Genomic DNA, 25,542 nt, shown 5'->3' on the forward strand with positions numbered 1-25,542 from the left:
TCCTGAGGGCAGTACAATATGCTATGGTACGCCAATGATGCATTTAAATGGATAACACTAGAAACGTATCTGTGCTTAATACTGTACTGTATTTATTATCAACCTATGATATAATTTATTCACTTACAATTTTTGAATTAACATCACAACTACATTATATTATGTCTTCAACTCTATATTATGATATTATAATCATATACAACATTTAGTATTAAAAATCCAAACAGAAAAAATGATTGTTCACAGTGACATTTAAAACATAGGCTTGGTAATAAAAAAAACAAAACTATAACAATACAAAAAAAATAAATTATTAGAATATATTTCTATAAGTGGACGGATTGTAATACACTTTAATATTCTAAAATAAATACAATTGTTATATCCTTTTATGCTATAAATCTAGGTTGGCTCCCATTAACACACAGGGATGTAAGCGAAACGATGGGATATAAGAGCAACACAAGTGAGTTGACCAATGACAAAACAGATAATCTATTACTTGTGTTGCGCTTACATCCTAGCCTCATCATAGTAGGAACCAAACTAAAAGACCTTTGGCATCACCTTTTCAAAGCACTAACAACACTCCTCTCATATAACCCTCACATTTAAATAAATGAAAACATTGAAGAAACTTGCGAATGTTAAAGAGCCTATTGAGTGAGTTCCATATTATCACTTGGTAAATTTAATAAAATTATAGTTGTTCCTGGAATGTAAGTCTGGGTTGTGATTTTAGCTGTATCTAAGATTTTCTTACAGGTATCTTAAAACAAAGCATTGTTTCAACCCTGTAATTGGTGGATTGCCTTGTCCTTATGTCAACAACTACAGCCTCTAAGTTCGAAATATTTGATGCAAGGTGTTTTCAAATCACAAAATTAATTAAACATAAAAAAGGTACATAATCAAAGTAATTCAAGGTATCAAACTTGCTTTTGTGCACATAATTGCATATAATATAAATAAATGTCTTACATAGCCTAATGGTGCATATTATGATGTTTGTACTACCATGGACCTATGTACTACTACCATATCTTTTACCAAGTTAAAAGATCATTTATTGACAAAATGATTGTTTGTGGTTATAAGTTTTGTTTTACAACTAGTCCTCTGACATTCAGACAATTACAATAAAAACTGTTAACTGACATGGGCAATAAAATCAATTTATTTCTTCTTTTAACTCAAGACTTTCCTTCAATTACGGTATGTTTTGGACCTATAGATGCCTTCTATAAGTGCACTAAATCCCTTTTAACACAGAAGGCTGTGCCCATATATGGACAAGATGATGTCATATTACTACCATATTTTGAGGATATCACAATTTTGTTGTCAAACTAATTTGATAGTGTAGACAGAACTTAAGATTACTTGGCTAAATAGGAGCATCTCTCTCTCTCTACCACAGCATTTGTGCCATTAAACTTCTCACCATAAAACTAATAATATGAATCTGCTAAAGAACGAGGCACTGTCAACCATGCATGTAATTTAAGTTTTCTATATCTTCTGACACTTTACAATAGACACATGGTCAACTGGTCAACTCAGATAACAAGCATGGTTCATCAAAGGTCAAACCAAACCATCCTAAGCTTTTTCCTGGAAACACGTATACATGTACAAATACTATCAATATATGGATAATAATCAACGGTATCTAGTAAGTCCATTCACCACTTCATAGTTTTTAGTTGTCCTAACGTACTGGCTTTTACCGTTCCATACGATTGGCTGTAGCTGCCTAGTGAGGATTTCGCTGATCCTGAAGAACTTGTATTTTTCAATCCAAACTGTTTGCGTCCATATGAGACAGCAGTCCTCTGTGATTGCTGCTGTCGGCTAGCATCTTTCCCCGATAGTGGTCTTTGTTGTGGAATCTGTAAACAGTGTTCAAATATAAAATTAGATGAATTATGCTTACCACTAACATACTGTATTCATGGTGGCACCAAACCCTATTAGTTACACAGCTCATTCAACCCTTAGGCCTTGTCTAGACTATTAAACTTTATGTGATAACAAAATGTGATGTGCCCATATATGGACATGACGATGTCATATCACTACCAAATTTGGGCATATCAATACCATATTTGGGCACATCAGTCTTTTTTTGTCAAACCTAGCTTTACTCTTCCCATTGTCTACTTAAATTTGAAACAAGTATTAAAACCTACAACTTTAGATGTTGTTACTCCTAGGCCCCCAGCATTGCTTGTCACTCCCCTGTCGGTATCTCTCGTGATTGTTGCATTTTTCATACCGGCTGAGAAGGAACGAGTTCTTTGGTGGCCGACTGGTTTTCTTGTGGTCCTGTGGCTGTTCTCATTTCCATACCCGTTTAACTAGAATAAAAAAAAAAGGATAATGTATACATTTAACAACTGAACTTTAATACTTTAATACTACAATAAGCCCACATGAAGAGGAAGTTATAGAAATATGAACTTGATAATATTAATTTTAATTTTACTACAATAAGCCCAGATGATAAGCTCAATAATTCTAATTTTCTTGAGAAGCATTTCATTATTGTGTAACTTCATTTTCTTCTAGTTTCAATAATCAATTATTAATGGATAATATTAAGCATTTAGATTGAGACCAAAATGAATAGATTGGATAACAATTCAACAATCAATGGACAGAAATAAGTAAAAAAATAATAATTTTTTTATTTCGAATCCATTAATCATATATATCATACATAAAAATAAAAAACAAAGAAGAAACATTTGATGATGATGATTTGATGATTGGGACAACCCAAATAATCATTAAAAAAAAAAGAATTAGTTTCCATTGAACTTACTGTACTTTCGTTAGGTTGATGCCTAGTTGAATAATCTGTTGTTTTAGATGACCTGTGGGCATTGCCTGCTGAAGATGCATACTGATTACGATTTGTACGAGCTGTAACAATAAATAATTTAACTTTATTAAAATATTAGAAAATGATATTTCAATAACATTATTGAATACAATTTCACAAAATAAACAGCAGTAGAGTAATGTTAAGATCAAGTAGAGGATAGCAGTGACAATCATTAGATAAATAAAGGCTTGTTTCCATAAAATTCAAAAGAACTGCATTGAAAAGAAGGTCAACAATGTTCCTTAATTGTTTTATCACAAAGGGTACTAGCCACACACAGTCGACCGTCTGATACAAAACTTGATACTAAATACACAGTTGGCCATGTCAATAGTCAAGTCAAGAGACCGAGTATATATTATGGAAACCTGCCATTGCAAATAAGAAAAAAACAAGTAAAAAATAAGAACCCCTTGGAAAGTGGAAGACAATAAGTATTAAATAAATGCCAATATACACAGACGAGTGGTAACGGTAATGAAAATATAGAATCTATGTTATTCCATATCAAAACTTACACAGGTTAGATACAGATTCTACGTTGGACAAGCTACACGGTTTCCCGCTTACCGTTACCGCTCGTCTGTGTAAATTGGCCTTAAGACAGCAGCAAAAAGTGTTAATGTAAGCATGAAAATGTAGATATAATGCAATCAAGTTTTTGGGATAATCACCTGGCAAGAGTGTGGAAGAACCATAAGGATGTTTGGAGTTGGAGAGAGGATAACGCACCGTGTTGGCTGATAACGGTGGTCGATGCAATCTACGTGCTAAACACAAGACAAAGCAAAATCACAGCTAGTTCAAAACAAAGTTAAAGCTCTGTCTACACTATCAAACTTTATGTGACAAAAAAATGTGATGTGTCCATATATGGACATGATGATGTCTGCCATATCACTACTATATTTGAGCATATAGTTACTATACCATATTTGGGCACATCACACTAGTGTGATGGTGTAGACAGAACTTAAAATATACAAATAAGGTTAAAATATGTAAAATCACAGTTACAACAAAATCAGTATTGTAAATATCACATCAAGGATGTGAACAGAAAATATAAGAGTGACCTTTCATTTTCACAACACGACATGCGCTATATAGCTGTAGAGTAAAAAAGTCATTCTGCTAAAAATATGAGCATGCGCAGAACTTGATTGCGTAGCATATGCTGTAAAAACGAAATGTCGCTAGTCACTGCAATAAGAATACTATACTAAACGTATAAAATCTGGGTTAAAACGTTCAATCACGGAAAAGAATATTTCAAATAAGGTGACAAAAAAGGTCATTTAAACACTATTGAAAAGTTAATATTCATTTCACACAACACAAACAATTAACCAAAATCCTGTCAAACCTAGTAAAATGTTCCATCGTTTTTGTAAACTTAAAGCACATTGGGATATTGTACATAAATAACAACATGTTATGTGTTTTCCTGAAGTTGAAATATTTGCTAGTATTAATCATGTAAAAACTCACCTGAATACTGGGTATATGATGAAGGTACTGCACCAGCAGCATTAACCGTGGCAGACTTTGGCCTACCAGATATTCCTTGATGCGATGTCACAGAATCAGAGCTGTAAGGTTCGGTTGGAGAGATTTCTTTGGTTACAGGTTCGTTCTTAATTTCTCTCCGTATCCTCCTACTCTGTGCCTTTTTCTCTCGCATCATCTATGGTTTTTACAGAGACAGAATGTGAAAATGTAATTCTCTTGTAGCATGTAACTGTGTGTTGATATATGGAATTTAGGATGTATTGTATTTGTTAAGTATTTATTAACATTTCTACCCAATTATCAGTACTATATTTATAGTTTGTTCTATCTACACTATCAAACTAGTTTGACAAAAAAAAAGTGTGATGTGCCCAAATATGGTGGTGATATGCCTAAATATGTCACATAAAGAACTTTAGTTTAACTCAGTATACACATTAAGAAACAAACCTCATAAAGTTTTTCTCTGTACTCGTTAACTGATAATTGTACATCATCATCTAATGGAGGGATGACATCATAGTCTAAGGATGTTTCCTCTTCTGGATTGTGAAACCTGAAAAGTGGAGAGAACAACAATGTGAAATAGAAAAATCCATATAACGTTTTTATGAATCTTTGTATTACCACAATAAAATTAATTTCCCCGTAGAGATTGGGATAATAAAGTTTTATAGAAATGAATTAAAAATGGTAATAATGTTCTATTGTTAAAAAATCTATTTTTGATAAGCCTTTATCACCATTATCAAGTATTTTACTGAGTACATACTTGTGCGACTTGAGAATATACATACATACCTAGCAACATAAGGGTGTTCTAGAGCCTGCTCTGCAGTTAGTCTCTTGTCTGGGTTGAAGAGAAGAAGCTTAGATAGAAGGTCTAAAGCATCTGCTGGTGCCTCTGGTAAAACATCTTCAAATCTCAATTTATGTCTACAAAAAATATGGTTAAATGTTATGCAAATAATAAATGTGTATTAGTAGACAAACAAGTACCACAGCATGGACAAGATTAGTGAAAGACAGGAACAACTGGCACCAGTTGGTAGAGGTATTTGCCCGGCATTGGGACGATATGGGCTGAAGAAAGAAGTAGAGTAGTATAGTAAAATGAATAAAAAATTGTAATGAGTTGAAGGAACAGTACATCTTTGACAGACCTACTGTATTGTGGATGTTAAAGGCAAGTCATAAAAAAAGTATGGCTCTCGGGATATATACATTATACCTGGTGCACAGTGAGTGGCGCAACACACAGGGTTAAGCACTCCTAAGGGGCCCTCCAAAGCTGGGTAGTTGTGAGTGGCGCAACACACAGGGTTAAGCACTCCTAAGGGGCCATCCAAAGCTGGGTAGTTGTGAGTGGCGCAACACACAGGGTTAAGCACTCCTAAGGGGCCCTCCAAAGCTGGGTAGTTGTGAGTGGCGCAACACACAGGGTTAAGCACTCCTAAGGGGCCATCCAAAGCTGGGTAGTTGTGAGTGGCGCAACACACAGGGTTAAGCACTCCTAAGGGGCCCTCCAAAGCTGGGTAGTTGTGAGTGGCGCAACACACAAGGTTAAGCACTCCTAAGGGGCCCTCCAAAGCTGGGTAGTTGTGAGTGGCGCAACACACAGGGTTAAGCACTCCTAAGGGGCCATCCAAAGCTGGGTAGTTGTGAGTGGCGCAACACACAGGGTTAAGCACTCCTAAGGGGCCCTCCAAAGCTGGGTAGTTGTGAGTGGCGCAACACACAGGGTTAAGCACTCCTAAGGGGCCATCCAAAGCTGGGTAGTTGTGAGTGGCGCAACACACAGGGTTAAGCACTCCTAAGGGGCCCTCCAAAGCTGGGTAGTTGTGAGTGGCGCAACACACAAGGTTAAGCACTCCTAAGGGGCCCTCCAAAGCTGGGTAGTTGTGAGTGGCGCAACACACAGGGTTAAGCACTCCTAAGGGGCCCTCCAAAGCTGGGTAGTTGTGAGTGGCGCAACACACAGGGTTAAGCACTCCTAAGGGGCCATCCAAAGCTGGGTAGTTGTGAGTGGCGCAACACACAGGGTTAAGCACTCCTAAGGGGCCCTCCAAAGCTGGGTAGTTGTGAGTGGCGCAACACACAGGGTTAAGCACTCCTAAGGGGCCCTCCAAAGCTGGGTAGTTGTGAGTGGCGCAACACACAGGGTTAAGCACTCCTAAGGGGCCCTCCAAAGCTGGGTAGTTGTGAGTGGCGCAACACACAGGGTTAAGCACTCCTAAGGGGCCCTCCAAAGCTGGGTAGTTGTGAGTGGCGCAACACACAGGGTTAAGCACTCCTAAGGGGCCCCCCAAAGCTGGGTAGTTGTGAGTGGCGCAACACACAGGGTTAAGCACTCCTAAGGGGCCCTCCAAAGCTGGGTAGTTGTGAGTGGCGCAACACACAGGGTTAAGCACTCCTAAGGGGCCCTCCAAAGCTGGGTAGTTGTGAGTGGCGCAACACACAGGGTTAAGCACTCCTAAGGGGCCCCCCAAAGCTGGGTAGTTGTGAGTGGCGCAACACACAGGGTTAAGCACTCCTAAGGGGCCCTCCAAAGCTGGGTAGTTGTGAGTGGCGCAACACACAGGGTTAAGCACTCCTAAGGGGCCCTCCAAAGCTGGGTAGTTGTGAGTGGCGCAACACACAGGGTTAAGCACTCCTAAGGGGCCATCCAAAGCTGGGTAGTTGTGAGTGGCGCAACACACAGGGTTAAGCACTCCTAAGGGGCCCTCCAAAGCTGGGTAGTTGTGAGTGGCGCAACACACAGGGTTAAGCACTCCTAAGGGGCCCTCCAAAGCTGGGTAGTTGTGAGTGGCGCAACACACAGGGTTAAGCACTCCTAAGGGGCCCTCCAAAGCTGGGTAGTTGTGAGTGGCGCAACACACAGGGTTAAGCACTCCTAAGGGGCCCTCCAAAGCTGGGTAGTTGTGAGTGGCGCAACACACAGGGTTAAGCACTCCTAAGGGGCCCTCCAAAGCTGGGTAGTTGTGAGTGGCGCAACACACAGGGTTAAGCACTCCTAAGGGGCCATCCAAAGCTGGGTAGTTGTGAGTGGCGCAACACACAGGGTTAAGCACTCCTAAGGGGCCCTCCAAAGCTGGGTAGTTGTGAGTGGCGCAACACACAGGGTTAAGCACTCCTAAGGGGCCCTCCAAAGCTGGGTAGTTGTGAGTGGCGCAACACACAGGGTTAAGCACTCCTAAGGGGCCATCCAAAGCTGGGTAGTTGTGAGTGGCGCAACACACAGGGTTAAGCACTCCTAAGGGGCCCTCCAAAGCTGGGTAGTTGCATTGGGGCTGTTCATGTTCTGGGGCTCCTGGTTAGCCATTATACCACTGTGCACACTACAGGTTGAATTTCAATGATTTGACCTGGCACCTTACCTTACACAAGCTTTGTCTAATACTGTTGCTCCATAGTTTGACTGAATTGAATCAACATCTTGCTTTGTTGGTCTTTCTATTAAACTCATGATTCTTTCTATTTGATTAAATGTAGATGTACCAGGAAAAAGGGGCTTTCCCTTTAATAGTTCAGCAAGAATACAGCCTACACTCCACATGTCCACTCCTTTAGTATATCTACAAAATACAAACAATAGTAATACTGTATCAACTACTTCACTTCTTATACTCGATTCAGTTGGAAATTTGTTTTTAGGCTTAGCTATAAAATCAAAGTAGAGTTTCACAGTTGTCAGACCATAGCTCTGGTGGTAGAAAAAGTCGGATAAGTACTGGTGGTCTAGTGTACACATCTGGCTTGTGTACACTTGAGAGACCCCAGTGCATCTTTTAGAAAAGTAGTGGGTTACCCTGGTATACTGGCCCCTGAATTGACTAATACTGTACCTTTTTGAAGCCAGAAGAATTTCTGGAGCACGATACCATCTAGTTGCTACATATTCAGTAAGGGCTGGGTTGGCTTGATCAAAATCATCATCTAATTGAGTTATTGAGCGGGCTAGACCAAAATCAGCTAGTTTTAAAAAACACTCTGAATCCAGTAGTATATTTGACGGCTGCAAAAAAAATTTTTACTGATTATAAATGATGCAATCTTTATCATTGTAGAAAAAACTCACAAACCTTGCTAATCAATTTTTTGTTTAAAATCTCGAATCACGATTTAATCCACACCATTTAAAGAGTGCATGGCCTCTTCAACAAATCTGGATTGTCTAAACACATACATAGGATGTAAATCCCATTTTGTGGATTTTGAGGGCTTACCCTGGTACCATACAAATGACTAGCACTTTTTGTTTATGTGTTTTTTCTACCTTTATGATATCAAAATCAATCAAATCAAGTATATTACCTTCTTATCTCTGTGTATAACATTTCCAGAGTGCAAGTATTTTGTTGCCTTTAAAAGTTGGTACATAATGTACCTTTTGTGTACATCCTTTAGAATTCCACCTTTCTTTATCACTGCATGTAAGTCAGTATCTAAAAACAAAAGATTTTAGATATGAAAAATTAAAATGTTAATAATTACTGCATGGTTTTCTTCATTTCATTATAGTATATTAGCAATAACTATTAATTAATTAAAATTTGATAAACCAGTACCCCATGAAAAATGTGTTTAAACATAGGATAACCTCTCTGATATATTTTAAGGGAGTGGGGCGGGGGGTATCATTCCCATCTTCATATACAAAAGAGGATACCATATAATCAGAATTTGTTTAGGGAATTTGTAATTGAATGAATTAGCTGGCTCTCGAAAGGAGAATGCTTTTCTTTTTTTCATCTCCTCAGAGATGCAAGCATTGTTATGAATAAAATTTATTTTATAAACTTGCAATGCCAAACTCTATTAACATATTGTACTTATACTTACCCATAAATTCAAATACTAGGTAAATATCTTTGTCATTCTCTGCTCTCATAACATTCAATAACTTCACAATATTTTCATGTCCACTAAATTCCTAGTTAAAAAGATTTCCATAAGTCTTAATCTTAATATCATTGTATGACAGCCTGTCTGTTTCTAGTGAGTCAGATATTGTTGACTGTATAATTAGTAACCATACAGTATGCTAACCTCTGTCTACACTATAAAACCATATATGGACATGATGATGTCATATCACTACCATATTTGGGAACATCACACTTTTTTTGTCAAACTAGTTTGATAGTGTAGACAGAGCTTTAGACGATTGTAAACAATGTGAGATAGAAAAGTTTAATTTGTAGCAGTACAGAAAAAAAAACTTAAATAAATATATAATAATATAAGAAAAATTACATACCTGAAGAAACATTATTTCTCTGAAAGTTCGCTGAAAAAGTTCATTAAAAAAATTATAAAAACCACTAAAAAAACATGTTTCTGTACATTACAGTTTAAAAAAAAATTAATGACAATGAAATGAATATTTTCTTATGAAAATTTCTTATATTTTTCAAATGAGGTTCATTTTAAAATTAGATATGCACACATACAGTACATACTTTGTTATACATGACTGATCAAACAGGGCTTTAAAACTGGTAATTGATTTACGACATTTATACCGGAAGGGAAAATTCAATTTTGCATGCATTTGGGGCTTTGATTCTATTGTATTGTAGTTCCCGATAACTAGTATTCTTACAATAACATACCTGAGCGTCAGTCTGATTTCTAAAGGCATCAAATATTTTCTTTAAGGCAACAACTTCTCCCGTTTTCCTATCTATCGCTTTCCATACAATTCCATATGCCTTGACAAATATAATTAAGATTTAATATCAAAATCAAAATACACAATTTCTTTATTACTCGATGGCATTTATTTTATTGCTTTGAATTATTTGTTTGGTGAGTGAATTGCAAGTTATAAATTTAAGCTTTATAAACAGCTCAGCTGAAATAACTGGCAGCCATCAATATGATCAGACACCACAGAAAATTTAATATTAATTTTATAGGAATTATTGATAAATATTGTCTGCACTATCTAGGCCTATGCCTAGCCTAGGTAGGCCTACATCAATTCTTTCTATTATAAATTGAGTCAATAAAACCAATTTTAAAAACTATTAGGCCTAGTAGGTAGGCTAGGCCTGGCTTTCTATATAGGTCTAGTAGTAGAGGGAGGGGCCTAGTGTGACAGGGACAGGGCCTACTAGGCCTAGGCCTAGTTAGTAGAGGCTAGGCCTACTAGCCTTAAAAATATATTTTAAAAGAACAATGTAAAAGATAAAGACCCGAACATATAACTTACTCCTTTTCCTAGTCTTTTTTTAATTTCATATTTTTTCATCACATGGTCTTCAATATCTGAACTCATCGTAATTGTTTTCTATACAAAATAAAAGTAAAATAGTTGCTCAGGCCAGGCCTCACAATAGCAGAAATCTTCTGCCTGCGCTGTCCACTTTTTGCCGCCGTGGAATTTGTTTTTGTCAACATCAACATTTACGCGCGGAGCAGAAAGTAAACCCTTCATTTTTCATTGATAGGATATTTTATTATACAAAATAATACATTTTTCAAAACACAACATTATAGTATGTGAATTATAATACTATTCTTTAAATATTAAGTATCAATTCATAATTTAAGTGAATTAAATTAGAAGACGCGGATTGATATTATTTTATTGATGATCGCCGCCATCTTGTTTTTCACGGTCCACTGTTTTTCTTCATTTCGTTGTTTACACGATGCCATAGCAACAATCGTTACATACAATTAAAGATGTATTGTCCCCTTGAAAAAATTATTCTTACAAATTTTTTTTTAATATGCCATTTTATTGTCACCTAATAGTTATTAACTTTGACCAAAAATTAGATCGAAAACAAATAGTCAAATTGGTTTTTATTGGTTGAATTTAACCATTTATTTTGTCATTTTATAAGTAAAAACATTAATTTTTTTCGTTTATTTTTCTACGGAAGTGATTAACTTTATTAAAACTACAAAAGAATATATTCAAAATCTGATTTTATTATTCTTTATTTTTTTTGTTTTTGGGGACAATACATTTTTAATTACCGGACCATAACAAATCAGAATTTTCCTATTATATGTCTATGCGCATTATGTTAGCTTTTAACGTCAACTAAATAATTAATAATGAATAAGCTGCTAAAAGTATTTTTCTAATCTTGCACACATAACAAAAGATAAATAAAATAGTATACAAACTTATTAGTTCATTTCCTTTTATTAAAAAATAAAAACTACTTAACATGATCATTTCAGAAACTATATTCTTGCTGAACTAGGATTTTTCTTTTTTTTCTTTTACTGAATTTTACTGTTCCAAATTTGCTGGATGAATGTGTAACAAATAATAAGGGAAGCACCCCCTCTATATACAGTATACCACTGGTCAAGCCTTTGAGAGAAATTCTTATTAAATATTTTGTTTGCGATTGTTCAATATAACAATTCTTTGGAGAAAAAGTGTTTAACGTTTATTAACTGAAACATTTTGCAAAGTTGTGACAGTACATTCTCCATACTGCACTCGGTAGAGCGTCCTCTACTAGTTCTTGTAAGTCAACCGATATCCATACCTCACCACCATCATAACACTAAAAAAGAAATACAGAGAATAATATCTCATTAGTTACTGTCTATTTTATTTAGAAAGGTAATTGGTTTGGTAATGTCTTTCTTTTATTTCTTTTCTTTCTTCTATCTTCTTTTTTTTTTTGGGGGGGGGGGGGGGGGGGGGGTCATGTATATTTCCAATCTGTTCAGTTTGATTAATATAGAAAAAACTATCACTACCACATTTAAGAATATCACCACCATACTTGGGCACATCACACGTTTTTGTCAAACTAGTTTGATAGTGTAGACAGAGCTTAAAAATGATTGAAGACAGAGCTTTAAGGTGCAAAAATGGGACATCAGTTCACAACTTCATTAAAAAAAATTGTTAGGCCACTGAACCCCCACCCATCCTCTACCCGAACTATTACAAAATGCTTTACCTTATTGCAGCTACCAATCCTGCTGGCATAAACTTGCCACTCTTTACAAACCTCATTCCCATAACACCACCTAGAACTGCTGATGTTCCTGTTGCGTGAAAGAAGGAATGAGATACCATTCAGATTATTATTAAGCGGTAAAAGAATATTGATAACTAATGGATACAGGCATTACATTACAAATTAAAAATAATATACAGATAAACAGGTTGGCATTTTTCAATATTTGCTTATAATCCATTATTTATAGTAATATGCAATTGATCGATCTTCACTAAGAAATTTAGAATTCTGTCTTTGCTTAAGTCAAGATAGTGTGCTTATGTGAAACACTGAGAATCTATTATATCAAATTATTTTTATCTTATGGAATAGACTTTAGGCCATTTTTAAAACTAACTTGATAAATGACGTATAATGTTATTCATTTCACTGCATTCATTCAAACACTGTAGTGTAATCCAATCAAATAAGATAAAGAAAACGGATTCTTTTGGAAAAAAAATAAAAAAAATAAAATATAATAATACTACATTTTTTTGAAATTTAATTTTGTATATATTTCAAATAAATGAATTTTGTGACTACTAGCAACTTACCCAGAATAACATGAACGTTTCTTGGGTTATTTGAGGTAAGAGATGCACCATACCCTGCCAAACTGCCAAATAGTAATCCCATTGCAAGAGACATCGCACTACCTATTAACATCTATCATTAGTTTTTCTATATTTAAAAGTTATATACAAAAAATGTGCATTTATTCATATTTTAAAAATCATTTTATACTAAAACTATTTTATTATATTATTACATTATTTTATCCTGTAATTGGTGTTTGTAGGATGGAAATAAATAAAATTAATAAAATGAAATTAATAATAAATATTTAATGGTTGCTCTTTCTTTACTAAATACGTCTTTACTGTCACGTCATACAGTACTGTCACGTCATACAGTACTGTCACGTCATACAGTACTGTCACGTCATACAGTACTGTCACGTCATACAGTACTGTCACGTCATACAGTACTGTCACGTCCCGGGGTCACGTCATACAGTACTGTCACGTCATACAGTACTGTCACGTCATACAGTACTGTCACGTCATACAGTACTGTCACGTCATACAGTACTGTCACGTCATACAGTACTGTCACGTCATACAGTACTGTCACGTCATACAGTACTGTCACGTCATACAGTACTGTCACGTCATACAGTACTCACAGTAAAAATGCACTGCATTACAGTAAAATCTAATTTCAGTGTTTCTGGTTGTTGGGTAGAGTTTTATCAGTAAAATCCTTCAAATTGAAATATTATTTTAAAAAAGAATAATTTCTGAGAATATAGAGCGGCAGTATATTGGCTTATTGCAACTTCACTAGTTTCCAGTACCTGTATGCAACATTGCACATGCCGCCTGGTGGGCCGAAACGTCCATGGACCCTGCTTCGCATAGCTAACTATCCCTACAGTAGGCCTACTAACAGTAAAAAGGATTAGCCAGAGGTATGGCCAGGCCTAGCTACCGTAGCTAGTAGCAGGCCTACCGTCGTCGTTACGTAAAACATTGCAATATTTATATAGTTAAAATACCTGCTTTCACATATCCCATAACACCGCCTGCAGCTACAAGAGCAGCATAACCAAAGCCTAAAATATCAGTCATTCTGTTTTCGGAAAGGCAGTGATTCTAGATATATTTTTTGCAAGAAGTAGCAATAATTTATATCCAGGTACGTCTACCGGAAGTAAAGTACAAGTTCGTATACCGGATGCGCGCGAGGAAGTCGCTCACTAAATACCATATTCGGTATGAGGGCGCTTATCTTGTAGGGTGCTTATTTTTCAACATTTTTTCAACGTGAAACAGGAAAATAATTGTATTTATGATAATAATTGATAATAATAATAATAAATAATATTGATAAATCAATTTAATTGTTAAAACGATTATAGCATGATGGTTTAATAAAGGCCCATGCATATACAAGGACGATTACTAGATAAATGCATTTATTTTACTTAGGAAAAAAAAAATTTGACAAGTTTTGATCTTAGAATTTAGGATAACTCTATTTACTGCCTTAGATGAAAATAATATTTTCATACGTCCAATAATGAAGTCATGATTTGAGAGGAAAATTATAGATTTAGTTTAATGGCTGATTCGTAAAGCAGTTGTGAAGACGCACTGAATGCAATTTTAATATGATTGTATAAATGTATTTTTAATGTATTTGGCGGCAATATAAATTATTTAATTAATTTGTCAACACAATACACAATGTTTTGTGTTTGTGCAAACAATAATGTAATTATTTATAATGTAAATTTGTCTCCTAATTTAGGCCTACTCTCAATTCATAAATGAGTAAAAAACAAAATATGAAAACAAATTTTGGTCGAAATCCGTGTGGTGGGAGAGGGGTTAAATCTGATAGATCCATGGTTAAATCCGTCTTAATCAGGGACCCGCCGTAGCTTAATGTTCACAAAAGTAGTTATGACAACTTAGCCCAAACAGGATAAGAACAATGTGTGGCATCATGGAACTATATGGTGGCATTAATCATAAGAAGCTACTTAAAGATTTCACACTCCTCTTTATTTAGAAACGATCCTTTTATTTAGTTTGGTTAACGTTTAAGTAGTCGGTTAAATTTACTGCAACACTGGAGAGTTCTATACCGATCTGGTATTTCTAATTATTGTGATTTACTACTGAAATATTTTAATTACTATCTTTGACGGTGTTACGAGTAATTTTGAGAAGTATCTGATCTGAAAAAAGATTTTAAACTGAACTTAATAATAAAGAATAATGAATATCGTATACATTCAATAAATAGCCACTATTCGTCTGTAACAATCAAAGGAGACACACCATACAGAATTCTTTTATTGTCCAAGAAAATGGAAATGACATTGATCATGGCTGCCAAATACAAATCTTAAATTATGGAGATATTAGTCTTAAATCGTAATCTCTTCTTAATTATCGAAGTTTGTCTGTTTATCAACAGAATATTGAATAGATAAAACATATAAATATGTCTAACGAAGATTATTAATTTATTTTAGTATGATAAACAAAATATATGTCGATACGATCATTGTTGTACCAATTATTAATATTATTATTCATCAAGCAAGATATTAAACACGTCATCCTTAACAGGAAAGGGAGATTGCGGTTCTTATTGTACCTATGGTACCTATTGTTATTATTCACGGTCACAGTATATAAGTACACGTGGAGGGTAAACGTTGGCCACCCTATTTAAGAAGGTGCGGTAGAGGGTAACAATAGGTCTATAGAATATAAATTCCATACAACAATAGATTACTGATTTATCTACCTTTAGTTATGCTAATTTACCTGACTCTCATGAATGATTTCTAGCAACTTATGTGGCGTTATCGTAAGCCATCGTCGCATTCAGCCGGTTGCAGACGTTCAGTTAGTAGTACATTAAAAGCCTACCTACAAGTATACAAGATGGCTTCGATAGGATTCAAAGCAGGTTTACTTCTTGTTGTATTGTTAAAGATCTGCTCTGGAAGAAACCTTCTGCAACATGAATGGGATCCCAAGGGATACGTGATGTACTGTCCGTGTATGGGTAAGTTAATTGTGGGTGATTGTAGCTATATCTGCTAGGTTAGGTTTGCGTACGAGGAATCTTGTAATTTTCTCGATTCCTCCTGTTGTTATATTGACTCTATTTATGGTGTTGTGGAATCGATTCTACGCTAAATTATTCATAAACAATTACATTCCTTATGTACGTTTCAATGTAAGAACATTTAAGGAAATTGGTTTTTGGAATTTAGAGAAAATAGTAGTAAGAATAGAGAATGTATTTCTTGAGGCGAACCTTTGCCTTACTCAGCAAGGTCGTGGAAATTAGGGGAGCAATGCCATTGGCCAAAAGTAAAGTGGCGCGCACCAGTTTCGTTATGGTACATCGTCGTCAAACTGGCATAAGTTCCGATGTGGCGACAATTGTAGTTATGGTTTTGGTGGCACACTTAAGGTCTGTTTACACTATCAAACTTTATGTGCAAAACAATGTGATGTGCTCATAATAGACGTGATGTGCCCATTGTATGGACATGATGATGTCATATCATACCATTACGCATATCACTACCATATTAGGGCACATCACACTTTTTTTGTCAAACTTATAGTACTACTTTTATTTATTGAGTTATATATATTTATATTTGTTATCAATGTTATTCATCTGATGATTGAATGTAAATTATAGTATATACAGTGATTAGTATTAGTAGTATGTAATGTTTGTATACTTATATGTCACATGTTACATATTGTAATGTTTTAGGGCAATTCTCTGGGCAGACGGAACAGTTCCTGGGAGCACTATCATTTGCTAAAGGAATTAACAGAGTTCTTGTTATTCCTAACTATATAAATTATCCATGTGGAAGGAAACGTCACGCCCATCCAGGAGCCATCAGCCTTCCCGTTTCTCGACAGCACAATGTAAGAATCACATGGTGATGTTAGATTACACTATAGTACCTCCTTTGAACTGTTCTACTTGCCGTCACCAAGCCTTATTGAATCTGGTCAAATATTTATTTTTCTATAAAACAAATTTTCAACAAAATTATTCATTTGTTTCGTTTCAGGACGCTTTGGTAGCCAAGTAGACCAGTTCTTAGGAGCATGCCATTTTGCTAAAACAATCGGTCGAGTTCTAGTCATCCCGAAATTCATAGAATACCAGCATGAAAAAGGTCATGATGTACCAAATGTAAGGCATACAATTAATAATTCAAATATGCTATGATTACTGTATATAAACACAAACATGTTGGTTGTGCTTGATAGTTGTGCCAATTGATTTTCTATTGCTAAAACATTGTTTTGAAAACTGTCTATCAATGAAAATTAAGGTAATGTTAGAATTAACAAATAATACCATAGACATTAGTTGTTGTTTAATATATAATATAATCTCAAATATAACACATAACCTCAAATCACCGTAGTGTTATTATGTTGAATAGCTTCCTTCTAACACGTGTACAGTAGCTAAGTACATTCCAAATTTTCCTTTGTAAATCCTTTTTATTCATAACAAAAAAAAAGGATTGTTAAAAGGATTGGTTTAAAGCAAGGACGTGTTACAATGCTATTGGTTAGTTAGAATCTGTCATGCATCACTACTCCTATTCTTCTGGTAACCATGTTCTTTTTTTTAATGCAGGCATGAATTGGCCTATTGTTATAAAAATAATAACAACTCCTCATCTAACAAAACCTATTTAATTAACTGAGTAAACCCCCTAGCTTGTTGATTTTCTGTCTTGAATACTGTACACAGTAACTATATATTAACTACAGTATAATACATTTTTTCATTTTATTATTTCCATATAATATAAAACAACAATTTTCTAAAAATCACACCCAAATATATTTTATTTTCTAGTACTTAGTGCAAAATTGATGAATAATTATCAAGATAGTTTGCAAATAAGAATTTAAAATAATTTGATACTTTTCTTTTAAGATATATAAATCTTTTGATGATTATTTCAATCTTGATAAAGTGAAGGAATATTATCCTGATGTGATTTTAATGGATGAATTTATGGATGCATTCGGAGATAAAGAATGGTCTGAAGGAAAGCGTTTAGCTTACTGCTCAGAGAAGGCAGCAGAATTCAATGAAGGCGCTTGTCCAAGAGTAAGTTCCACAAAGTAAATTCAATAAAACATTATTATCACAAACTCCAGGGAAATTCATTTGGTTCTGGTACAAAGTATTAAATTAATAGATTTGTTTCTTTAGAAGTTTTGATCTTTCAATGAAAAATTAAACACGGGTATCAGGATCAGAATGGTGTTGTTTGATCATGGAGCAATCTAATTATTACTCCATGGTTTGATGGAAACTGTTTATAAGTGATGTCATCGCTAATAATTTACTATGAAATGCAATAAAATATAGACCAACAGTAAATAAACCCAAGTTATTATTCCAAGTTATTATTCCAAGTTATTATTCCAAGTTATTATTCCAAGTTATTATTCCAAGTTATTATTATTAAGTTATTATTCTATTTTATTATTATTAAGTTATTATTCTATTTTATTATTATTAAGTTATTATTCTATTTTATAGAAAGGAAACCCATTCTCTGAATTCTGGGATCATTTTGACATAAAATTTGATGGTTCAAAGGAATGGTCAGGAGATTTTCACTTCAATGTTGAATATGACCAATGGAGACAGAACTGGGAAGAAGAGTAAGTATTGTTTGTTCAATACTGGAAAAAATGTCACCATGGCAGTTCTGGTATTTTGAGCTTTCTATCAAATCATGGACATGATGATGTCATATCACTACCATATATGGGCACATCACACTTTTTTCATCAAAAATAAGTTTTACTGTAGTATCAAAATCTCTCTCTCTAGTACATGCGTCTACTTCCTCTAAAAAACTCATTTCCTACGAGAACATCTTAAATTCTTGCAGTAGAAATAAAGTCAATCCTCTTTTTTTTAGTTATAAACCTAAAGATCACCCAGTGCTTGCTTTCATGAGTGCCCCGGCCATCAGTCCCCTAACAGAGGTAGCTGGCAAACTACAAGAGTATCTGGAATGGCAACCAACTATAGTGGAGAAGTGTGACAAGATCATTGAAGAGAATCTGATAAGACCATATATCGGTATTCATCTTAGGAATGGAGCTGATTGGGTAAGAGGTTTTTTTAAACTTTTAATATTAATAACACAATACCATACACATTTGCAACATAATAGTAGGATAAATTATAATAAGTTGTTAAAAAAAACGAAGTTTAACAAATGTTGTTAAAATTAAATATTTACATACTGTGCAAGATTGATTCAGGAATATGTACCTTCCAAACAATAAATATTGCATGGTAATAATATAAATATCACTGTGGAAACATATCCTATGCAGAATTGTTTTTTGGTGTGAGGCGATTTGTTAAAAGGGCCATAGAAATGATAAAAATAAATAAATAAAAGAAATAAAAAGCATGCCTAATAATCCTCTTTTGTACACATTTTAAGGAGCTATAATATTTATAATATTTGGACCTTTTCTAAATAAAAACAAATTATAATTTGTGAAGGTTCGCACTTGTCAATTAGCCGAGGAAGGAGAATATCAACAACTGATGTCATCCAGACAGTGTACCGGTGTTACACATGACGACACCATCAAAATTGATCACAAAATGTGCATCCAATCAGAGGAGCAAGTGATTAAGGATCTTGCACACGTTGTTAGGAAGGAACAACCTAAATCAATATTTGTTGCTACAGATCATGAATCTATGGTTGAAGAACTACAAGAGGCCTTCCCAGAGGTTAGTAACATGAACTTGTCCTATGCTATTAAGTCTATAGATCTTTAGCCACTTTTCGTTTCATGACTCGTTTATCGATTAAAAAGATCATTCTATGCATGCTCATATGTTTCTGGTGCATTGTAAAAAATGAAAGGTCGCTATTCCTGTATCCTATCCTGCGTATTTGCGCAGATCAACAATCTATGGTGTTATATTTCAAATAATGTATATATTCTAAAAAAATGTTGATAATTAAGGGAGAATCAATAGAATAATATAGGTTTGGAAAAGAAATAATAATAAACTTTTATAAAGTGCAATTTACTGAGGTCTTGCAGCGCTAAAAGACCAACAAGGGGAGGTTTTAGAAGTGACTTGTATTCTTGAAAAGAACTGTAATTGAATTTTAATTTTTTCTTTTGAATATAGATCAAAATATTTCATCTTGATCCAGAGAAACCAGAGCATGATATGTACATCCTTGGCCAGTCTGACCATTTTGTTGGAAACTGCGTCTCAGCTTTCTCGCACTATGTAAGACGTGAACGTGATGTCTTCAGCAAACCTAATACCTACTTTGGTTGGAAGAGTAATTACCATGATGAGCTTTAGATAACTAAAACAATCGCAATGTTTTACTGTATTCTCTTAATTATGTACTGTAGTTCATATCAATGTTTCACAATTGGGGGAAATAAATGAATAACGCTTGCAATTATTGTTCCCAGGAAAATTTATTATTAATTTATTTATTTATTATTTATTTTCAATCTTTCTACATAACAAAAAATATAAAGTATAACAGGGGAGTAGCGGAAAAGTAATAATACCTTCAATTTTTCGACGATAACATTTTTTTTATAGGGATTTAATTTCATAGAAACGCCTTGAACATGCTATGCATTAATTTGAAATTTATTTTGTATGTATTTATCACTTTTGTATGGTTAAATAAATAATGTTGACAATAATTAATACGGTTTTATTATTTATTTATAATACAATCACACAAAATGGCTTACTTTACAAGGTTGGACAAAATCTTGTGGAAACAACTATATATGGACAGACTATTATGTTAGTGTTCCCCTGTTTAAAAAACCCTGCATCCACAGGAATAATAATATCCTTATTAGTGAAACCTCTAAGCGCTGAACATTAACAAGTATGGAACTATACTCCCATAATGCAGCTAGTAAGCAGCGCAGAGTTGTGTCTTGATCTAACCGGTACCATGACATTGATTTGGGAAGGCAAGGGTAAAAATGACACACCTGTCTTTTTAAGAATTTAAATTTTCGGCATAATTGTTATTTAAATAATGAAACGGAATGTTTTTATCATATTTCATTGACGTAAGGTTCTAATATGAAAGAATGAAATTTAACCATTGGGCTAGCTGACCTTGGGTTGTGTACTTTACAAGAATATCTCTACCAAACAGAATTGCAACTGAATTTACTTTGCATTTATTGCAACTATTACATTTATTATAAACATGACAGTATTACCCTCAATCAATGTTGATACAAATATTTAAACACAAGTTATGAAATGATTAAACTTAACGTCTCTCAAAGTGTACATCGCGCATTTCACGATCTCTTACGGATGATTGACTATTTGGTGTATGAAAGGTCGGAGGTCGAAGTACAGATTTGTTACTCGTAGCTCTTGAGTTTGCTTCTAAAAGAACATCCATTTTTTCTTCCACTCTGGAAATAAATAAAAACATAACAAGTATTAAAAGGTTATTACTGGGATCAAAACTTTTAAAATGGACATGAAATGATTTTAAAAATTCAAGTTCTGTAAACATAATTTTGAAATGTTAAGATACCTCGAAATCTACCAAAACATATCAGTGGTCATTACAATTCTTGACCGTATGAATCACATCGGGCCAATTGACCCTCTGGATGGTGCAAGTGAAATTGGCTTGCTTACCATGACACGGACGCGGAGCAACATCATGGGTAAATGACATAAAAGAATAAACTGGGCAAGGATTGGTAGCAGTATCATCATCAGCTCTGAATGTTGACGTGAAAAAGTGATGACCATCGCAACGCGATTCGCGCCAACGGACTAAGAGAGAGACCATGTACTGCTGTTAGAACCGCATACTGCCAAAGTACAACAACGAATGATTTTGTATATTCGTGAATTGGAATAAATTCAAACACACACAGTTTACATACGGTAATTTTAAACAAAAAATTCATTTCTTGTCCATCTTAAATTGAAAATTAAGATAATAAGAAAACAAAAACACGTAATTGCAATACACCATGCAAATCTAATATAATAAAGTTGATCAAAATTAGTAAACAAGTTGGCAGCGATGAATCAAAGGAGATTGCATAATTCGTTGTGTATTCCTTATTTCCTTTTCCATAACTGACAAATAATAGAAGATTCCGCTTCCCTTAAGCTACACTATCAAACTGTATGTGACAAAAAAATGTGATGTGCCTATAAATGGACATGATGACATCATATGTTGTCAAACTAGTTTGATAGTGTAGATCGAGTTTTACTCGGTTCTTACCAACAAATCTAAATATAACTTATGAACATTTGGGATCGGAATAACATGAAAAATGATTTGAAAAATATTGTTGAGATATGAAATTAGAAGATATAAAATGAACAAAAAATCGTAAAACTGTGAGAAAAGCTTATAGTAAATTTAATTGGAGTAATTAGGAAAGTAAGAATAGAAAATGTAAAGATGATAGTATTCATTGAGGTTAGCAGTATCTGTTGTTAGTATTAAACTAAATATAAAAGTGTTACAATTACTAACTATAATGCAAACATTTAGATGAACTATGAAGAAACAAACAATCATCCTTAGTATCTGTATTTTGATTAAAATACTATGATTGAGTATAAAAAGAAAGGATATAATGATGTAACATGCTAATTTCAATCAGGAAAGCTTGTAGTTAATTTAAAAACAAAATGTAATTTTAACTAAAGCAAGCAAGCATATATTCATGAGATTTTTAGCAACAAAGTGTTAAAGCTTAAAGAAAAAAAGAAAAAATTCCATTTAAATATACAAAAAAAATCAGGATATTTTCTATTCCTTTCATGCATTTAGGTGCATTTGTAAGAAATATTTATTTACCAAATAAATTTGTTTGTTTGTTGGAGTTTTGATTAAAACCATGCAAGAACATCAATAGAAACAAGCAATTGAAATGAAATAAATTCTTTACTAAGGCATAACAAACACTAATCATGCAAAGCAATATAGTAACTATTAGCTAACATGCATTAACAATAGAAGGAAAGCAGCCTTCCATAAAAATAATAACTTACTCTTCAGGATATATTTTCAGGAAAAGGTTGTATCACCGCAATAAATAACTACATTTTTACAACAAATCAACATATTAAACATCAATAACTTGTTCTTGCTAACAATCGTATTCATAAGGTATGGTAAAGCATTGTGGGGGTTTATCAGTGAGTGCATTGAATGTTATGATAGCACAAACAGCTGTAGTGAGTGAAAAAGTGTATTCACAGTAAAATATGTCTTTATTTTATTAAGTCGATACATTTTAAAAGGTTTCCCTTATTCAAGAAGTGTAAATATCACAAATGGTTTAAAAGTCTTGGACATGTGTTGTCTAATCTTCACGTAAGTTATAAAATTAATAATTAGTCTTTTTCAAATATTTTTAATAAACTTTACAGATATAACCAAGTTAAGATGGCTATAATATTGTCACGATTTTAAAACTTTTTTTCACTGCGCAGTTTAATCTCATCTCTGTGGGTAATTTTTTTTGTAATGAAAAACTAGTCAATAGGCAAATCTGTTTACATAAAATTAAACTTTGGCCATTATTCCTTGAAAAGAAGTACTATAATATTTAGTGAATATTACTTACTGTCCAGCATCCTGTTTGTACATGTCCTCTGCCTTCTTTGGGATCAAAAACTCATCCACTCTGCCAACCGTTCCTGTTCTGTCTTTGTAGTGGTCCCTGTGCTGCTGGGCAAGCTGTACACAATGATAATAAACATATTTAGTGGACGTGGTGTGAGAATTGAGTTGAGATTTAAGAATATGCTTTGTCAATTTAGGAAGCTAAATTACAGTATGTTAAATAGTTCTCAACTTGCTTAATTGATTTCAGTAATTTTGACAGAAAATATCATTATTTTTGTATGTGCTGCATCAAACATGAGTGTGCGAAGAACGATTTTTCAACTTGACATTTATGTAACTGGTTGACCGTTGATACACCATGAAAATGAAAGGCTGCAGCGTGCTATGTTTTGACACTTTAAAAAAAAATGTTACCTTATCAAATGACTGTAGCTGATCCTGCCTGTCGTGTTGAACATTATTTAATGAGTATGGTGGCGCAGTTCTCCATCGTTCCCGTGTTCTCTCCCTGTTTGGGATTACTAGGTCTGGGTTATGAGTGTATACAGTTGGAAATTGACCACCATTTGCATAATTTGTTTGGCTCGTGTTAAGCGTTTTGGAACGGTAATCTTGAAAGTATTTAGCAGTGGCGTTACCGTATGTCTCACCATAATCGTACTTCAGAGTTGGGCAGTGACCTTTATACCTGAAATACAATAAAAAAAAGGCTTTAAAAAAACTTACAAGACAGACAATTATTTACTAACTTCATTTGTTTCCTATTTAAAAATGCCTATCCCTAGGCCTATTAGTATTGTGATTTAATAATAATTATTATTACTATGTAACTAGGCCTAGCCTAGGCCTAGGCTAAGCCTACGCTACTCAGCCTTCCTAATTTATCTTAATAAGCCTAGTCTAGACAGTCACAGTGTGCACCCTGCACAGCAGCTGCTTGGTTGTTGGGTCACCCTAAATGCTAGCCTAGGCCTCCCAGCACTAGGCTCTAGTAGTAGTAAATACTAATAGATATGCCACATGATCATTTCACTCAATTAAATATTGTTGTAAAGTTTATATCACACAGATTTTTTTACTTACCCTGGCATGAGTTTTGGAGGTATATAAGTTGCCTGGTGAGTAGTGGTCAATGTTCCGGCTGCTTTTGACATTTTGAAAGGTTTTTATTCAAATATATTTAGAAGAAAAAGTCTTGTACACCGCTGAAAACTACAGTATATTGTGTTGAAGACAGAGATACCGATTGCTGAGAGAGAAATCACCACACCACAATGTTTTTATTTACACCCCGCCGCATAACCTTAACATTAACGTGATATATTATTCCGCAAAAATTAAAGCACGTAAAAAATGATTCATTAATCATCAAAATGCAAACATTCCAATTATAATTGTAGGATTGCAAATATCTAGTTATTAGTAAAATAATAATTATTCTAATATTCACCATATTATGGTTTTTAATGAACTATTTTCTATTATGTTAGTTGGCTCCCGGTATCCTTAACAACGGAATAAGCCATTCTTACTATAGAGGGCGTAAACAAGATTTCCAAGAAAAAAGTAAGCAGTCAAAATTCTAAAAATAGTAATTCCGGATGTGCGTTAGATATCATACGCGCGACAACTTCCGACGCACAATTTCCTACGCGATAGTATCTTAGAAAATTAAACGAATGTAAATTGTAAACAAACCATATTCTATCTCTCTATAATATCAAAGATAATAAAATATATACCTATTTATATTCTTTGATAATATCAACAAACACACAGAACGAGCCTGGTTATATTAGCTGGTGGTAGTACACTTCTCACCTGTAAGGAAATTAATGTTATTTTACAATTTTATAAACAAATTTGAAACTAAATGATTTGTTTTCAGATTAATTTTTAAAATAATT

At 34.1% G+C, this 25,542-nt stretch overlaps 4 protein-coding genes across 6 annotated transcripts; 1 reads left to right on the forward strand and 3 right to left on the reverse strand.

Moving 5' to 3' along the window:
- Positions 1–102: 102 nt before the first annotated feature.
- Positions 103–10,773, reverse strand: LOC140061931 (extracellular signal-regulated kinase 2-like). Of its 2 annotated transcripts, XM_072107931.1 has the most exons (14): positions 10,620–10,773; positions 10,018–10,116; positions 9,663–9,692; positions 9,245–9,335; positions 8,717–8,847; positions 8,248–8,417; positions 7,780–7,977; positions 5,204–5,338; positions 4,853–4,958; positions 4,382–4,577; positions 3,565–3,660; positions 2,828–2,928; positions 2,193–2,360; positions 103–1,892 (listed from the first exon to the last, which is right to left on the reverse strand). In XM_072107931.1, the coding sequence occupies exons 1-14, from the start codon at positions 10,683–10,685 to the stop codon at positions 1,686–1,688; spliced, it is 1,794 nt and encodes a 597-aa protein (XP_071964032.1). In that variant the 5' UTR covers positions 10,686–10,773; the 3' UTR covers positions 103–1,685. The 2 variants fall into 2 exon arrangements, with proteins under 2 accessions (XP_071964032.1, XP_071964033.1); XM_072107932.1 differs by lacking the exon at positions 3,565–3,660.
- A 775-nt stretch (positions 10,774–11,548) lies between these two features.
- On the reverse strand, positions 11,549–14,119 carry LOC140062617 (transmembrane protein 14C-like). The gene is made up of 4 exons (XM_072108907.1): positions 13,949–14,119; positions 12,945–13,046; positions 12,346–12,433; positions 11,549–11,940 (listed from the first exon to the last, which is right to left on the reverse strand). The coding sequence occupies exons 1-4, from the start codon at positions 14,019–14,021 to the stop codon at positions 11,892–11,894; spliced, it is 312 nt and encodes a 103-aa protein (XP_071965008.1). The 5' UTR covers positions 14,022–14,119; the 3' UTR covers positions 11,549–11,891.
- Positions 14,120–15,771: 1,652 nt separating this feature from the next.
- LOC140062365 (GDP-fucose protein O-fucosyltransferase 1-like) lies at positions 15,772–20,545 on the forward strand. Of its 2 annotated transcripts, none has more exons than XM_072108556.1 (7): positions 15,772–15,978; positions 16,708–16,868; positions 17,905–18,081; positions 18,520–18,644; positions 18,908–19,100; positions 19,507–19,743; positions 20,155–20,545. In XM_072108556.1, the coding sequence occupies exons 1-7, from the start codon at positions 15,855–15,857 to the stop codon at positions 20,335–20,337; spliced, it is 1,200 nt and encodes a 399-aa protein (XP_071964657.1). In that variant the 5' UTR covers positions 15,772–15,854; the 3' UTR covers positions 20,338–20,545. The 2 variants fall into 2 exon arrangements, with proteins under 2 accessions (XP_071964657.1, XP_071964658.1); XM_072108557.1 differs by lacking the exon at positions 16,708–16,868 and adding an exon at positions 17,018–17,142 and having other exon boundaries at positions 15,773–15,978.
- Positions 20,546–20,667: 122 nt separating this feature from the next.
- LOC140062366 (ciliary microtubule inner protein 2C-like) lies at positions 20,668–24,913 on the reverse strand. Its single transcript, XM_072108558.1, has 4 exons — positions 24,719–24,913; positions 24,050–24,323; positions 23,634–23,746; positions 20,668–21,440 (listed from the first exon to the last, which is right to left on the reverse strand). The coding sequence occupies exons 1-4, from the start codon at positions 24,787–24,789 to the stop codon at positions 21,290–21,292; spliced, it is 609 nt and encodes a 202-aa protein (XP_071964659.1). The 5' UTR covers positions 24,790–24,913; the 3' UTR covers positions 20,668–21,289.
- Between the last annotated feature and the right edge of the window lie 629 nt (positions 24,914–25,542).

This window comes from Antedon mediterranea, chromosome 11 (genome assembly GCF_964355755.1).
Source record: "Antedon mediterranea chromosome 11, ecAntMedi1.1, whole genome shotgun sequence".
Classification (NCBI taxonomy): Eukaryota; Metazoa; Echinodermata; class Crinoidea; order Comatulida; family Antedonidae; genus Antedon; species Antedon mediterranea.